This window comes from Glycine max, chromosome 9 (assembly GCF_000004515.6).
Source record: "Glycine max cultivar Williams 82 chromosome 9, Glycine_max_v4.0, whole genome shotgun sequence".
NCBI classification, from domain to species: Eukaryota; Viridiplantae; Streptophyta; class Magnoliopsida; order Fabales; family Fabaceae; genus Glycine; species Glycine max.
The window spans coordinates 46,323,917-46,342,637 of record NC_038245.2 but is presented as its reverse complement, the minus strand read 5'-3'; the positions used below and the strand labels follow the sequence as shown (position 1 = coordinate 46,342,637).

The 18,721-nt window shown below is 30.5% G+C and overlaps 1 protein-coding gene and 1 pseudogene across 1 annotated transcript; one reads left to right on the top strand and one right to left on the bottom strand.

Annotated features, from left to right (window-relative positions):
- Window positions 1–1,036: 1,036 nt before the first annotated feature.
- LOC100786424 (pentatricopeptide repeat-containing protein At2g36730-like) lies at window positions 1,037–3,072 on the bottom strand (annotated as a pseudogene).
- A 3,395-nt stretch (window positions 3,073–6,467) lies between these two features.
- On the top strand, window positions 6,468–11,774 carry LOC100785911 (protein NRT1/ PTR FAMILY 7.3). The gene is made up of 5 exons (XM_006587691.3): window positions 6,468–6,584; window positions 8,046–8,172; window positions 8,639–8,856; window positions 9,700–10,253; window positions 10,601–11,774. The coding sequence occupies exons 1-5, from the start codon at window positions 6,558–6,560 to the stop codon at window positions 11,466–11,468; spliced, it is 1,794 nt and encodes a 597-aa protein (XP_006587754.1). The 5' UTR covers window positions 6,468–6,557; the 3' UTR covers window positions 11,469–11,774.
- Window positions 11,775–18,721: the final 6,947 nt, after the last annotated feature.

Below are 18,721 nucleotides of genomic sequence, written 5' to 3'. Positions count from 1 at the left end.
ACCACCACCAGAAGTTTTTTAATTATGCATGACGACGAATTCTTGAGCTTCCCATTCAAAAGCTTAAGCATGATATAGAGTTGGCAGTTGCTTCTTGCACACCAAAATTACTTTCTGCAGCTTTTTTAAACTACATTCCGGAAAGGTGCGGTAAAAACAATTTTTTCGGTGGAGGAAGTAATTGCATATGGAGTTTCGGAAAAACCATAAAGAGATGTTGTGAGCCCAATCAGCAATCCAAGAGGTAATGACACAGCCCAATCAGATGGCCCAGAAGGAGGATTAGAAGACCTCAAAATGTAGTTGGACCCAAAAAACAAAAGACCTCAATATATGAGATTTCATCTGCCAAGATAGTTATGCAGGCAGCAAAGTAGGAAACAGTTATAACAAAAAAAAACTATTCCCTTCTTACGTGTATTGATCATTAGTGAATGATAGTGAAATTAATTGGCATCCTGTGTGTACTTGCACAGAAAATTCCAAGCGTCAATCTGTTCCGTTATGACTTATTGCCTAGCCAGCTACTTTGGCATTGGCACTCATGGGTTTAGTCTGGTAACAATTATAGAGTTTTGATGCCATTCTAGTTAAGTACTCTATCTGCTGGAAGATTATGCTCATGTTTAGGAATATTAATATTCTTTAGAAAACCGGTAAAAAAAAATTATTATTTAGCCAAATAAGCTAAACCAAAGCCCATAGTACTCAAATCAGAAATATACCCGGAACCAAGTTAAGAGATGAGGGAAAAGAATGATTCACGGGTTTCCTATAAAGACTCATCATGAAAGTTAAACCAATTTTGCAACAAGAACAGATAAATGAACTAATGTCAGAAATGGGGTAAACATTAATGAAGTAGCCACAAAACATTCCTGATGTCTGCCAACATAAAAATAAATGGTAGAAATATTTACTCTCAAAAATGATCAACAGTACAAAATTGTCTAAAGAATTTATTCTGTCCTTTTCTAATTTCATTATCAGACCAAGTAAAAAAATTCATTGAAAGTAATTACTATAATTTAATTTATCAGTTAACCATCTTCAAGTGCAGGTTGAATCCATCTAGCAGATGATAGACAGGAACCAAATCTGGGCAAGGATCATACCCTGCAAAGAACCTATGCATGGAGCCACCTAAATCAGCACAACTCTCCCCAGCCACCTTCTTCATCCCTCCACTCTCATGGCCCACATTAGCCGCTTTCTCCCACATCTCCACTTCAGCAAACATGTTAGCAACAATAACTAAATTGCCTCCCCTCCTTGGCTCCATCAGAAGCAACTTCTTCCTTACTCTTTCCCCAACCCCTGTATGTCATGCACATCATGAACAGTGCATGCACTAAGCAGCGTTCTCCACACAACCGGGTCAGGCTCAATAGGCATGCTCTGTATAAACTCGTAAGCTTCTTCAAGACGGGCAGCGCGACCCAACACATCAACCATGGCTCCATAATGCATCATCAGGGTCTTGATCCCATGGACACATTCCATGTCATGAAAATACTTGTAATCCTCATTCACCATTCCAGCATGGCTACAAGCACAAAGAACCCCAAGATAGGTCACATAATTTGGACGTATATCACGGCTGTTATTGTTATTGTTACTCATCATTGCAAACAGTGCAAGTACTTCCTCACGAAACCCGGCCATGTGGAGCCAATCCCAATATCATTGCACTCCATGTCCACACATTCCTCTTTTCCATTCTCTCAAAAACAGCCCTTGCATAACCCAAAGCCCCAGACTTCCCATACATGTCAACAAGAGCAGTTCCCAACTGAACACTAAGAACCATCCCTCTCAAAACCAATTGGGAATGAACCCACCTTCCCAAGCTCAAGTACCCCAACTCAGCACAAGCAGACAATAACAACACCATGGAAGTCATCAGGCTCAAACCCACAACCCCACATCCTGAAAAAATACTCAATCCCATCACCCGACCAGAGACTCTCAACACAACTCTCAACACAAGCAGTTATAACCGAGTTCTAAGAAACAATCGTTTTGTCAGGCATTTTCTCAAAAACCTTCTTGCATCCACAATCTTCTTACAACACCAATAAAAGTTAATCAAATTGTTGGGAACATAAACATTTGACACTAACTCAAATAATATCAAAACAATTCAACCTTAATTTTAACACATTAATAATTTATGTTTAATCATCCTATTAGACATATAATAATGATAACATGTCTGTTTAGTTCTAGGTTTAAAAATATATTTTTCTTGCAAGTACTTTCTAATTTAGTACCTAGTATGAAAAAGAACAAATATCACTACAAAAGGAAATAAAAAAGAATGTGAAATGATTTTCAAATGTAAATCCTTGTTGAAGTTTCTTGATGCTTTCCGGCATTTTGATCTAACCATATATAACATATTTTTTAATTGAAATGATGCTACATAATAAGGGTCGAAAATAACTTAAGTCAAATTGAATTAAATCAAGTTCGGCTCACTCAATAAGAATTGCCCCCACTCAAATTTGACATGAATATTTTTTGTTTAGCTTAAATTCAACTTAATTTAAGTCTGCATACAACTCAATTCAGTTTGTCAATTCTATTCAATTTAAAATTATAATTCTATTATATATTTTTATTTATTTGATATAAAAATAAGATTAATTAAAAAATGATATATATGAATTGTATATATAATATTATATATCAAATGGGTTCATAAATCAATGTCAAACTATATATAATTCTAAGTTAGCTCATTTATTTCATAAGTTAAAATTATAACTTAAATTCTACTTATTTGATTCATAAATTAAGTTTGATAAATTATCAAATTGAATGTCAAACTATTTAAAATTTATTTAATTTATTGTCATTTCTATCCGCATTAATTAATATAATTGTAGCAAATCAAAGATTCAAAATTACTTGAAATGAAGAAAATTGTACCAAATTTAGTTTGCAACGAACCTACACCCTATTAATTGTTTGATACAAATTTACAACAAATTTTCCATAATTTTTTACAGCAATATTAACATGGAAAAAACGATACTTAACACAATTTATGTGACCATCAACATCCATGACGCCGTAGTCGACATTGAGAAGGCAAATGACAAGAGCACTACTTACTACAAAATTGACAATTCAATCATTCGTAATTCTACAGGGCAATCAGAAAGTTGAAGGGTTATGGTTTCGTCACCTTTAATTTTGTCTAGTGGACAATGCTTTCCTAGCCCTCAAGAACGAACTCAACAAATGCATCGATAACCATAGCCAATTCCTGATTGCTTGGAAGAACTCCTCCAACATTGCTGATGTCGACGGTTGAAATGCGATGTCCCAATACAAGGTTGTGACTGGCACCCAAGTTTTAGTGACATAATCCATCTTAATTAGATGAGTTAATTGCCGGCTATTTTAATTTTAGTGGGCTCAGAAAATGGATTCATCGACCTGTGTCCAAACTATATTAGGGCAGAATATAAAAAGAAATAAAGCTTTTTGATCAATAAAAAAGAAACAAATCTTGCACTTGAAGTTTAAGTACTAGTGAATGGAGCTGTATATATATATATATATCGGAGGTAGCAAGGGATACATCTAAAATAAATGGATCCTAGCGAAGGACAGCCAGAAAAAATCCAAATGCTAAGGATTTAAGTATAAGTATACATAAAAACATATAGACCAGCTATTTAATGTTTCGTCCACCAATCCCTTTGCAGAGAAACTAACTTTCTACAAAGAAGTAAATGTCCACGCTTTCAGCGACACCAATTTTGATAAGTCAGAAACTTCCCCCACTAATATATTCTGCCATGATAATCAGCCACACACATATTGCCATCAAGGCACCCCTATAGACGCACACATACTGCCATGAAATAGTTCGTTCTGTTGTATTGTATTCTTCTTAATTCTTTAATTAAATAAAATAAAATGTGTCATTTTATCTTTATAAATATACTGAATGTAAAATGAAATGTGTATGTTTTATTTCGACTTATTCTAATTAATCTGTTTATTAAAGCTCCTTTCATGTATGTTTCGGATGGCTTTATGGTATAGCTTGGGGTTTTTCTCTCTTTCTTCAGTGCCTTGGTTGTTAAAGTATGTTTTGTAGTTTGGCACTTGTTAGTTTCGGATCTGCTATACTATCAGCCGGTCTATATTGTATTCTTGCACTTGCTTTTGGCATCAGTGGTGCCGTTTTAATATACATGTTTTCTTTGGCCGATAAAAAATATCAATTAAACTTGAAAGTCTACTTGTAAGAATTTTATATACTCTTAGATTCGTAAGAGTTTACTCCATATAAAAATAATAATAAAATATCTATAAATAAAATATCAATTAAACATTTCAATATTATAATAAAGCAAAATAGTAAATTATAAATTTCACAATACTTAAATAATCAAGTTTAGTAATACATCACTACTAGATAATAACTTGCAAATATTATAGTAGTAATAGATCATTTCCCACAGAAGATTTGATGTTATTAGAGAATAAGAGTTTGATGTTATTAAATGTGATAATTTTTGTATTTGAGAATAACACACAAAATAAAGATATGTTAAACACTAAATAGACACAAACAATATAAAATAATTTACATTTTGGTCTATTTTTTTTAACTTGTTGACTCGATAGTAAACTTGAGATTTACTTAGAGTTTATAGAATTCATCCAGTAGAGTCTACTAAAAAAAGAGTTTACTCAAAAAGATAAATAAACTCATAAATTTACAAAAATCAACGAGTTAACTCGAGAGTTTGATAACTATAAATCAATTATTCCAATGTGCCAACAAAAAATGAAACTTAATTAATAATCATCCTATGAAAATTCCGTAGATCACATGCAACAAGTATAATTAATAGTTATTTCTATCGACAAATAATAATAATTAATTATTAATTTTTTTATTAGGGAAAAATTAAGTCTACATTTTTTATTTTTTATCATTAAATCAATCTTATAATTTTAAATATAATTAATAGTAGTAATCATTCAACAGTGTGGTGAGTATGATTGCAGGGAAAATAAAACTAGAGTATTTCCTAGTTTTGAGGAAACATTAATAATATATCCTTAAAAAGGAAACATATTAATATCTCATACATTACCCAAGTATTTATATATAGTTTGGAAATAAAAATGTTTCTTTTCAAAATAAACAAAATTAAATCTCTTCAATACTATATATATATCACGTAAAAAATTTCTTCATTAAGTAACTAATGTCATATCCCAACGCAGCGCTGTGACTGGCACCAAATTAAGGTTGACTAACATAACCCATCATAATTAGAAGAGTGAATAATGGCCGGCTGTTAATGGTCTAAATAATAAAGGCAGAGTATAGAAGAGACAAAGCTTTTTGAGTTTTGACCAAAGGGGGGAAAATAAAGCTTTCACTTGAAATACTAGTGGATGGAGATATATTCAGGATCAAATGAGGACAACTAATCAACTATAGATGCTTGACAGATAAATTAAAATTTTCATTTCACGTGAAAAAAATGGAATGTGTTTCGCCAAGTAGGTTTCTTAAGTTCAGAAAATTTAGGCATCATTTAAACCTTTTTATAGACTTTCTTAAAAGGTTTGAAATGTTAATAATGAAATTTTTAACACATTTCTTTTAACATATTCTCAATTAAAAATGTTATAATTATGAATGAGATTCATTAAATGAAATGATACGTAAGACTCAAGTTTTTATAATTTTAAATAAATTTCAATAGAAAAGTATGATTAAAAGAATGTGTTGTAATTTTTCAGCACTTTTTCTCTAACAAATATTTACACTAGATGGATCCTGTAATTACTTGTCTAAAACAAAGTACGAGCTAACATCTCTATAACGATGCTTATGGATGTGCGCGATCATCACAAAGTATATCATCATAGAATAATTATATCATCAATCATCATTATTACTTCGTCGACCTTAATATAGAGATAAAGCATCAAACTACAACCATATTGACCACTCTAGGCTTGTTGAGAGCATGGTCATGCTTAGTGAAGCATGCCTATGCAAGGTTTTCAAATCGTTGTTTCTTGAGCATACTCGTGCTAAGTCAAGTACGTTCGCGCTGATGTAATTGGGAGTGAAAAGATGAGAGTTTTATTTAGCCTCCTTTTGTTTTTAACTAAAACCGATCTTTTTTTTAAAAGAGAAAAAAAAAATACAAACCAAACATAAATGAAGTAATATTTTCATATTTTACAATTTATAATTTGAATTAAGTTGGGCACGCTTGTTTCAACTATGCAATTACGACTGACAGCTTGCTTAATTAGAATTCACCTAAAACTGTGTCACCGTTTTTCTCATTTCCTTCCCTAACCTACTCTTTAATTTGTTTGTCGTATAGATACCAAGCGTATATTAAACGTCTCCTACCAACTGCGCTATATATACTATGATCTATATTCTTCAATTTCTCATCCATCTTTTTGCAATCCTCCCTTGCTAATACTCATTTATTCAAAAATATCTCTTCCACCCCAACTGTTCACATTCCCAACGTGCAAGACTAGCCACAGTAATGGGTTGTTTGTATTTTATTAAAAAGGTCAGTTTCGGTTAATGTACAATTTTTTCAAAATTTTCATTTTGGTAGATAAGAGGTGATCCTCATTGGTTTTGGTCAATGCTTTTTGATCCAACTAGTTGAAATCCTCACTCGATCTAATGCATGCATGAATATTGTAAAACATGTAAAAACTTCCCAACTTTAGAAAGTTTGCCTATCTTGATATAACACGTGTACCATTGCACCAGGGTTACAAATTAAATGTAACTCGATTGAAACTTCAAATGGATAATAAAAAAACTCGAGGGCATGCATTATGCATGTGGTTTGCTGAATACATATTATATGATAATGAAATATCAAACAAAATAACAAATACTAATAATCAGTGCATGCATCATGATCTTGCTTGCCTTCCTACACTCTAATTTCCTTAATGATTGAAATTAAAGAGATAATATATGCTTTCATGGATTCATGTTTATTCTTCTTTTTTTTCTGAACGATTGTTCTTCAAATTTACCATTCTCTCTTTTTTTGTAACCTTTTTCAAGACATATTTTCTTGCAAATTTAATCGCAAGCATGGATTGCTTAATTTATTATATTATGATTTCATTTATATTTTATTAAGATTTCTATGCACTTCTCAACTTTTGGAATAGGGCTTATTGTTGTTATATATTTCTGTTGACTATTCTGTGAAATGTTTTATGTACTTGTTGTTTTCACAGTACTGTCTGTACATTCAATTAATTATGCATCAAAGTGGAAACAAAATTCACTCAATCTGAGCATGCATGAATCTTTCTATGCCTTCTCTTTTTTTTTTTTTTCCTTCTTTTTTCATTACCAAAATAGCACATCGTATCTGGGAAAACCACGAACTCAAACAGTGAATGATCACTAATACACGTCAAAACAGCAGAAACTTTTCCAGTCCTTCGGTAATAATATTAATTAGGTACCTTAAAATAAAAATACCTTATTTCATATGGTTTTTTTTTTCTTGATTTATATTTTAAATATGAATTTGCCAAATAGTGAAAGTTAAATTAAGCACGATTTATTTCCAAAATCTAATATATGCTTGAATTTATTTTATCTATTTAACATGAATTTTCTAAAAGCTTATGTAATTTGTCTTAAAATTAATTTTATTTAAAAACTTATTTTATGAATAGAATTTGTAAATAGATTAATAACTTTACATATAAATAAGTTAAACCGGTTTAAATTTTCATGTAGGCCTACATTTAAAAAATAAATAAAAATTTATATAGCAATATAATTATTAGCTAGCATAATAAGCTTAATTTTTTACAGTCTAATTTTTTATTAAAATATTCTTTTAAAAACATCTTGAACTTATGTAATAAATAATACAAGTCATATTAGACAGCTGGTCGTCTTCCCTCAATCATATTAAACGATATATAAGTATGTTTCAAGCTAGGATTCTGATCAAACTAATATCTAATTATTTTATGATTATATTCAGGACAAAATCAAGGGAAAGGTGAACAGAGGCAACGAGGTTTGCACGTCAGATGGAGCTATTGATAGCCATGGTCATCCTGCAGTTCGAAAAAGAACTGGGACTTGGACTACTGGAATTTTGATTTTAGGTATCACTCAATTCATATCTCATGTATAATATTTAGAGTTATAAATTTTAAACTTTCAAACTTTTAGAAGAATAATATAATATAATCATGCCAAATAAAACATTAAACCAATGTCACCAACATGTGTCGTTTTTTTCTTGGATTTGATCGGCTTGCATGAAAAAAATCTAATTGGAAGAGAACCAAAATCCCACAAAAAATGGTCAGAAGTTTTCTAGTAAAAAATAATTATAAATAAAATTAGTGAATATTTTATATTAATAATACGGTGACAATTCGCAAGAAAGAAGTTAATCAAATCTTAAGATCCTTGACAACATAATAATTATAAAACTATGTGTGGTCATGTAACTTGTATTTTATTTAAATTATTTCATAATTAGTACGTATGTACCAATTCTTTTATAAAAACTTTGTGATTTAGGCATATTTATTTATTTGTTTACTTGGCTACGTACTCTAACAGTGAATCAAGGGCTTGCTACTTTGGCATTCTTTGGAGTTGGAGTGAATCTGGTATTGTTTTTGACGAGAGTGATGGGTCAAGACAATGCTGAAGCAGCCAACAATGTGAGCAAGTGGACAGGAACGGTTTACCTCTTCTCTCTTCTTGGAGCTTTCCTTAGTGACTCTTACTGGGGAAGGTATATGACCTGTGCCATCTTCCAGGTCATATTTGTTATTGTAAGTTATTTTCATTGCACATTTTTCTCCCCTCAATAATTCAAACAAAACGAAAAGCAAATACACATACGTAAACAAGCTTATAAATTCTAATCTACCCTTCAGCAAAAATGTGTTCTTCCTCAAAGAACATCATTTGTCAATTAATGTTGCCCTAACCTAGTTCATTAAGGCTTAATATAGTGTGCATGGTTTTTATGTTTGAATTCATCATAGTTTAAGCAAAAGTCAAAATAGATAAACTTTTAGTTTTGACCAAATTGCGATTTGGGACTTCTCACAACTCAACCAAACTTGCTATAATTACTAGTAACTTTCATCTTAAATCATAGTAACTTTTTAACTAAGCAATAATACAAAAGTTAATATCAATTTGTTAAGCAAGTTTATTTCGATTTATACAAAATAACTGCTATATTAAATTAGTAAATTCCGGTTTGGATGCAAGTTTGAAAAACTAGAAACCTTTTGCCAACTAGGTCGTCAAAGTTTTAATAACGCGAGCAGTCATACTTTTGACTTGTTTTGGTAAATTATAAATGCTTTTGAAGGAGCGGAAAACCGGTGACATCTAACTTTTAAAAAGAGGAACCTATTTTAGACAGTGAAATAAAAGTTACAGTTATTGTTTAAAAAAATAATTATTAAAATTTAAACAAATACATAATTAATTTATTTTTTATATACATGATTTAATCGTAATTACAATTATTAACTAATTTTTCAATTAATTAATGATTATCACGAGACAATGTAATTAGGTCTAATGACAAACTTGAGCAAGAGTTTGATGTCACGATATCTGTGTGTTCAAGAGAATTCCTAATGATTTTCATATGACAGGGTTTGATTTCATTATCATTGTCATCTCACATATCCCTATTGAAGCCGAGTGGTTGTGGTGATAAAGAATTACAATGTGGATCACATTCATCATACCAAACGGCTTTTTTCTATCTTTCCATATACCTAGTAGCTTTGGGAAATGGAGGATACCAACCTAACATAGCTACATTTGGAGCTGATCAATTTGATGAAGGGGACCCTAAGGAACGGCTTTCGAAAGTAGCATTTTTTAGCTACTTTTATTTGGCTTTGAATCTTGGCTCGCTCTTCTCAAACACCATATTGGATTATTTTGAGGATAAGGGACAATGGACTTTGGGATTTTGGGCATCAGCTGGCTCTGCTGCTATTGCATTGATTTTGTTCCTTTGTGGCACACGAAGGTATAGATACTTTAAACCTGTAGGAAATCCTCTTCCTAGGGTTGGCCAAGTTTTTGTTGCTGCCGCAAAAAAATGGAAGGTCAAGGTACCAAGTGAAGAAAACCTTTACGAGGATAAAAAATGCTCGCCCAGTGGAAGGAGAAAAATGCTCCACACCAAAGGATTTAGGTGTGTATAATGTATATCGTTCTCTCTCACACATTGGATTTGCTAATTATTCCTACATTTCTTAGAAGTTAATACATTAGACAAAACATTAGTATAGTAATATATATAGGCCAACCTAGTAGGTTAAGAGTATGTTAATACGCTAATGAAGTGTTTGAAATTGCATATGAAGTGTCTATATATCACTATTCCTTAAGATCTATCCTAAAAACATGTCTTTGGAAGCATTTCAACAAATCTAAATTATAATTAAATTCTTAGCATACTTCTTTTAAAAAAAAAAATAATGAGAGGTTAACAAGTATGTAGCAAGTCATTGATGGAATTTATACTGATTGATTTGTTAGGTACTTGGATAAAGCAGCATTTATCACATCAAAAGATTTGGAGCAGCTAGAAGAGAATAAACGCAACCCATGGTGTCTATCCACCGTGACACAAGTAGAAGAAGTGAAGTGCATACTAAGACTACTCCCAATTTGGCTATGCACCATAATGTACTCAGTTGTTTTTGCTCAAATGGCGTCACTCTTTGTGGTGCAAGGCGATGCTATGGCCACTGGAATTTCAAGTTTCAAAATCCCTCCAGCAAGCATGTCCAGCTTCGACATTTTGGGCGTGGCATTCTTCATCTTCATCTATAGGCACGCCCTCGACCCTTTTGTGGCCAAAGTAATGAAATCCAAACTCACAGAGCTTCAAAGGATGGGAATTGGTCTAGTCCTTGCAATCATGGCCATGGTCTCAGCAGGGTTGGTAGAGAAATTCAGGTTGAAGTTTGCAATAAAAGATTGTAGCAATTGTGATGGGTCAAGTTCACTTTCCATTTTCTGGCAAGTGCCACAATATGTGCTCACAGGAGCATCAGAGGTTTTCATGTATGTGCCTCAATTGGAGTTCTTCAATGCACAAACACCTGATGGATTGAAAAGCTTTGGCAGTGCACTCTGCATGACATCAATATCACTAGGAAACTATGTGAGTAGTTTGCTTGTTGCAATTGTGATGAAAATCTCCACAAAAGGTGACATACCTGGGTGGATACCAGGGAACCTAAACTTGGGACATTTGGATAGGTTTTACTTCCTCTTAGCAGCACTAACAACAGTTGATCTTGTGGTTTATGTTGCATTGGCTAAGTGGTATAAGTATATCAATTTTGAAGGAAACAATCAAGAAGATATCAAAAAGGAAAATCATGAGGTTATGGTGTAGATATATATATATATATATTACCTGATAAATTAAATTTAGTCTTGTTGCAATAATGGAGGAGAAAATCTATTATGCTTTATTCTCTTGTTGAAGCAGAAGAACTAGAGATTGTATTCGATGATGTATTTCAAGTACAATTATATTTGATATTAAAAATATATTTGTTTTGGTGCATACACTTCAAGATTATTATCGAGTAGTGGAAATTCTGAATATTACCAAGCGTAACACTCTGGACCTCAGTGATTTTATTAAATAACTTGTATCATTTTAAACATTTATTTCATACATCTGTTTATCATTCTCTAATTCTCTTCCATTATGATAATGCTTCTGAACTTTCCAATAAAATCTTTAACAATAAAAAGTATAAACAGCGCATAACACACACACACACACAAAACTGTCGTATGTTAAACAGCTGGATCCACTGCCAGCATAATATTAAAGAGGACTTCACACCTTCAAGGACTCTTCTTGCCTAACCAAATCTGGCTTTGCCTATATAACTGTAATTAACATTTCTTTTCTCTTGTCAAAAAAACATTTCTTTTCTTAATTAAACTTACTGGCGTAGTCAATCTATTTATGTCCAAGATAGTGGAAACCACGCAATTATCTTTTTGCAAGTTATCAAAATGCTGAGTCAGACCACTAAGTCACTGGAAAAAGTAATCAGCTGCTTCTGCCTATTAATTTATTTAGTTAGGGAACATATTGCAGTATTGCACAATCTGAAGCATTTCTTTTAATCATCCGCCAAACTATAAGGAGGAACAGCATCGGCTTTGTTTATTTATTTCTATATATAAAATTTGTGCACATTATATTGCACAATCTTAAGGGACACTTAAAGAAATTAATAAACATAAGAAATCAAAAAAAAAATCCTTATTGAACTTACTGACGTATAATCTTTGTGCTTATCCAAGGGAAGGTGAAACCCAGAAAATTTGGTTGAAAGTTTTACATTGATGAGTCAGACAATCCGCAAAATGATAAGTGAAAAAGATATTTGCTTATTATTTTCTATTTTTTTATAGTTTGCCAGCAATGACCAAAAATAATCTCGAGGGTCCCTTTTCACTAGCAATAAAAGGTTAAGTTGTGTAGATATAGAGTTTGGATTTAGTATAAGAAATTAGCCTTTCAAAACATAATAAATTAAAGTTCAAATCTTTGTCACAAGAGATGTGCATATATTTAATATTTGATTGTGTATGAACATGATTATTTTGAAAGCAAGTGTTCCATTTTAATTTGAACTTCATTCCTATGGGGGAGAATTAGAGGCCCAATGTGTATAAATTTATTTGTCTCACTTGTTTAAAGGATAAATGGATCAAATTAGAATTAAAAAATATTGTGATAACAACAACAAAAAGAAAGATGAAAAGCTAAGTGTTTAACTAACATACTCACCAAAGAGTCAAACGTCCAAACATGACTTGAGATTTGTTTATTATGGGATTATAATTAAATTTAAATTTAGATAATAGATTCAATAGACATAATTCTTAATTTTCAACGATGGAATCGTTGATCAATAATCTGAAATGTGAGATAAATTGCTCACAGCAACAACTTTGATCATAGTAAAAATACTTCTTTGGTCGAAAGATGACTTGTAATTTTTATCCTTATTATAGGAAATTTTTCATGTTAAAATCTTGTTCTTGCCTGGTTATTTGTCTCCCAACCTTACAATATACATCTTCTCCTGTGGAATTCATTCTCTAATAGTTGAATGAATATATGAAAAAAGAGATTCAAACGCGCTAAAGTAAATATATCAGAGAGTATTTTTATTAGTTATATAATAAAAAGGTTATCCTATAAATAACCTTATACAAACGAAAATTCCTTTGAAGTGAGACTTGACCTCTTAAAATTATAGAATCTCAAAAGTAGAAACAAAAGTGAACTAAACAAAAACTATAAATTGTCACAAGAGTCGCAATGATGTACTAACATGGATCATACATTGATATTCAATCTGATCGGTTTTCTAACAAATAATATCCAGTTTTAGAAAAGCAATGGTACAAAAATGAATATTCTAAAACTAAAAATTAAATTCATTTGAATCAATAATGTCATTATAGAATGAACATAGAATCGGACAGTTAATTAAGCACATTTATCCAACCAATAATCCAAACCTAACAAAACCAATAGAATTGTTGATCCTTGACCATTATTTTCACAAACATAAAAAAAATGTAAGGAAACAATAAAAAAACAACACAACACACGTACATATGTTACATGTTACACAATTAACTAGGCAGACATGTTTTGATGCCGATTTGTTGTTTGTTTAGATTCATATTCATGTGTGTAAGGAATTGAAATGGTGGATTTGGATGGAAGGTTTTATACATAGTGCATGAATTGATCTGAAAATTTGAAACGGTTGGACAGTTATTGACGGTTTTATATGCATCAGATGTGTTAAATGGATAGAATCTAATTTATCTGTTCGTGTCTCGTAACTGACTTGGTAACAGTTTATGATTTCCTTTGAGAACAGGGTGAGATCACGGTGGTTGTTAATTTATGTCTTACGTGTGCTTCTGGTTTTTACTTTTCTACTTTATATTTGTTAGTACCCTCCGCTGATTCTTGCACGTTGAAGATATTATTATTGCTGCGTATTATTCTTTATGTTAGTATTTCCCATCAGGAAAATATATGTGAAAAAATATGTTGTAAATAAGAAAGAAAAAATGTTATGTAACGTAAGCCAAATAAATATTGTGGTAAGTGCCTTTCACGTTCACGATCATACTGGAGCCAATTTGGACTAAAAACCAACCAAACAAATATGGAAATAATGAAAAGGACTTGGTGCATTTGACCAAATGAACTCTCTTTTTTAAAGTTAAGGATTATGACACTGACTTCGTGTCCCCTGTCTCCGAGAAGCGAAGTTGAAAGCTTTGACGAAAAAACAAACAAACAAAAAGAAAAAGGGGGCAAGATAGAGAGATACTAAAGGTTAGAGAAGAAGAAAAATAAGTTGACAAAATTGAATCTCGAGTCATTTCATTTGTGACGGGGTTTTTCTTTTTATGTAGATATTTTAGAATCAAAATTAAATAAGGTTTGATTAAAATATTATTGTGCAAATTTTTCTTTTTTGATATGAAAATTGTTTCATTGAAAGAATTCTTTTTTTTAATAAATATAAATATTAGAGCCGCTAGCTTTTTGCTAACTGAAGTTCTTAGGAGTCAGCTAATTAATATTTATTTATACCGCTTTCAAGATTAAGGTCGTATTATATGAACTGAAAAGAAGTATTTAGTTAAAAAATTTAATTAAATACTAACTTAATAGGTAGTATACCAATTTATATATATATGATTATAAAAGGTTGACTATATATGTTTTAACTACTCTGTTTGTTAAATACAATTTTTTTTGTTAAATTTTGCTTTGTCTATATTTATAGAATATCTCAATGAAATTAAAAGTATCGCTATTCTTTTCATTATTTATTTTTATAAGAATTAAAGATAAATATAAAAAAATTATAATAACTCACACACTCAATCAATCAAATTATTAGACTGCATTAATGTTATTTCATTATTCATAAACTAAACTAATATATATGCATTTTTTTAACCGACACCCCCAAAAAATATAATATATAAACTTTATGCTTGTGCATGCTCATTTCAAATATGTCATTTTCATTGACAGCTTTCCTAATTACAGATACACGTAAAACATGATGTTTTGCCAACTGTGGCCATGTTATTGCATTATCAATGACTATGGCATGTGATTTTATTAATTACAAGTGTCCAACCTTATCACGCTTCTTCCAAATTTCCTTCCTTGCATATTTATCCCAACTTTTCCTGTGAAATGGAACCCCATTTTTTCACTTACTATTTGTAAGTCCTAAGCATTGAAAGTCCGATTCTTCTATATATGGGAAGTTGTTTCTGTTGCCTTGCTTGTGATTAGGGATGATACTAAAAAAGCGTTATTAAGTGTCGGTTATTATGCCATCCTAATTACATCAGGTAACTTGACACTATTTCAATGCTAAATTGATTTTTTTTCAACTTGTATTAACTTAATTGACCCTTTGTTTTGAGCCAAGTTAATATGTTTTTAGTTCTTATATGTTAAAAAAATACACATTTTTAGATTTGATGAAGAATTAAAATCACATCACTTTTAAGTAAATATAAGAATTAAAAACTATTTAATTTTTATAAGGATTAAAACTAAATTTCAAATATTTTGAGAAGTAAAAGCATATATTGCTCTAAATTAATTATAGTATGATTATTTATATATTTAAAAATATTTGTATTATAAATGTTAATTATACATAAATACTTTTTATAATGTACATAATAAATTACTAATATATAATTATTATAGGGTTTTAATATAAAAAAAAAATGGAAAAATACTAAACATATATCCAGTTTCTCTTCTATCCCACTTCTATCTCATTTTTTTTCTTTTTCTTTCTTCATTCTCATGTATTTAATTTATTTTATCTATTAAGTTTTTTCTCTTCTTTTATATTTCTTTTCCTTCTACGTATACACTCTAAAAGTAAACTGACAACTATACCAACAAGATTACATGTAGTGGAAGGGCTAATCCTTCACAATGGAGCGAAATTAAGGTTTGAATCTTTCGAAAAAGATCTCCACATATGAAAATTAAGTCTCGGAGCGAGATTGCCTAAAAAAAATATACATTTTAAAAAATGCACAAGTGTCATAATTTATAAAAAAAATAAAAAAATCACACTAGCTAGCCTGTGGCCACATGTTGCCTTCACCTAAAACCTTGTTTGGGTGATTACGCGCCACAATAAATTATCACCTCTAGGGCTATGTAAAAAAGATTTTTAGAAAATTGAACCAAACTAAATTATTTTATTTTATAAAATCAATTTCGTTCAAACTAAACCATATCTGTAAAATGGTTTGGTTTGTTTTTTTTATCAAATGGGTTCAGTTCTTTTTAAGTTTTGATTCAGTTCCATTTGGTTAATCATCTTATGCACACATATGATTCAGTTTTTACAAAATCAAATCAAACCATTTTATAAAAATGGTTCAATTCAAACCAAAACCAATTTCAAAAAGTGATTTGGTTCATTTTTTTTTCTCAAAATGATCATGTTTTTTAAATTCTATTTGGTTTAAATTTAAAATGGTTCGGTTTATTTTTTTTTTTCACGCCCCTAATCACCTCCACCCAATCGCAATATTGTTACCATCTCAAACAAATATAGTGTGTTTGAATTAGCTTTTAATTCTACTAAAATCACATTAAAGATCAAAACAATAAATAGGTACGTACTTCAACTTTTAAAATTTTCACTATAATTTTAGGAGTAAGAATTGATTTTAGAAGGTATTCAAAACTAATAATCTAGGCCGTTTAATTTTGATGATACCATTTTAAACAGATAGTAAAACGTACTGATGGTCATATTAAGATATTATTCTCCGGTTCTAGTTAAAATTTACTTGTAAACTTAGTGTTGATATTTTTTTGTAAGTCCTTAGTGAAAACTCTATATCATGTAAAATATTGTGGCTGAAATAACGTGTCATATCAAAATGCAAAGTTATGACTGGCACCAAAGTCGAGTGACATATACCTATCTAGCTTGAGTGAATAACTGGTTTTTCTTTTTCACATTTTTCATATCTTTTTTACCCAAGTTCTTGTACACCTCTGTTTATAGATATTTATAGAGAAGAAAAATAAGAGAAAAGTCTAAATATAATGAACAATACGATATGATAAAAAAAAGTTTAATTATTCAGCAGGTTTTTTAACTTTTACCAAATTTTTAGTTATTAGTTTTTAAATTTTTTTATTGGATTCTTGAACTTGTGATCCAACAAAGATCCAATAGGGACCTAATTAAACAATAAATAAAAGTTTAGATAGGAATTCAATTGAAAAAAAAATAGTTCAAGAACCTATTTAAAAATGATAAATATAGTGTTATGAACCTAATTAAAAATTTGTCAACCTCTTCAAGCCTATATTCTTACTTCTGCAAATTCTAAACTCATATTCTTAGATTTTATATCTCATTTAATTAGAACATAGAAGGATGAAAATACTGACATGCAAATTCACAACTTTTTAGTTAGGTCCATAAATTATTTGTCGTTTTTAAATAGATGCTTGATTTTTTTTTTTCCAAGTGTGCCCCGTTAATTAAGGACCTAATCAAAAAATAAATAAAAACTCAAAGACCTAATTAAAATTTGGCGAAAAATCAGAGGCATGCAGAATAATGAAACCTAGGAAAAGATGGAGATCGAAAAATAAAAGATATTAATAAGATTTTTTTTGCATCACATCATTTATTACTTTTTACTTACTTCTATCTTTTCTTTTCTTTTCCAGAAAGAAAATGTGAAAAAGACATAAAAGAAAAGAAAGTGGAGTAATTCAATTGCAAGGTGCATGCGTCCAAAGTAGTACAGTAGCGTATGAGCTAATTAAATCATGATGGCATTAGAAGAAAGAAATGCGAGTGGAAGAAGGGGATGTATATCCAACTACACAAAATAATACAATGGTCTGATGATGGCCACAACTACTAGTCTAAATCGGAGGCAATTTCGACGACACATAACAACATAACCAGGAAAGCAATTCAATCACATTGCCCAAATTGGTCTGCATGTCTTAGTGATGCAACAAACAAAATCTGCTTCAAACGTGGGACCGACCTAATGCCCAATAACAACCAAAATCTATGCATCAGATTCCAACTTGTCTTCAGTTTCATATATTCTTTTAATTAATTGTAAAGCCTAATTTAAGGTCTGTCTTATTTGATTTCATTTTATTAACTCCTGGCTACTTAACATCTTTTATCCTCTATTTTATAAACTCTAAATTATTAATTAAGCTAAAAAAAACTCACGTGTTAATCTACAAGAGGCGGTATGATTTTATTCACTATTGTTTCAATTATATTTTTCGGTTTTTTGAAAAGAACATTATAACTAAAATATTAATATAATAAAACTGTAAAGGCGCATAATGGATTATGCCTTAACTTGGGCATAATCAATTATATGCTTATGGTAACTTTTTTTACTGCAAATAATCGATTATGCCTTAGGCATGAAGACATGATCAATTAGGAGGCATAATCGTATATAAGCTTGTTCATTTTGAAAAAAAAGAGAGAGAGAGAGAGTTTTCATAGAAAAAAAAGTGAATTCTTTTTAGTT

Coding starts and splice junctions, on each gene's coding strand:
- LOC100785911 (XM_006587691.3), top strand. CDS start 6,558: ATGGGTTGTTTGTATTTTATTAAAAAG. Junction 6,585..8,045: donor GTTTGTATTTTATTAAAAAG/GTCAGTTTCGGT, acceptor GATTATATTCAG/GACAAAATCAAGGGAAAGGT. Junction 8,173..8,638: donor TACTGGAATTTTGATTTTAG/GTATCACTCAAT, acceptor GTACTCTAACAG/TGAATCAAGGGCTTGCTACT.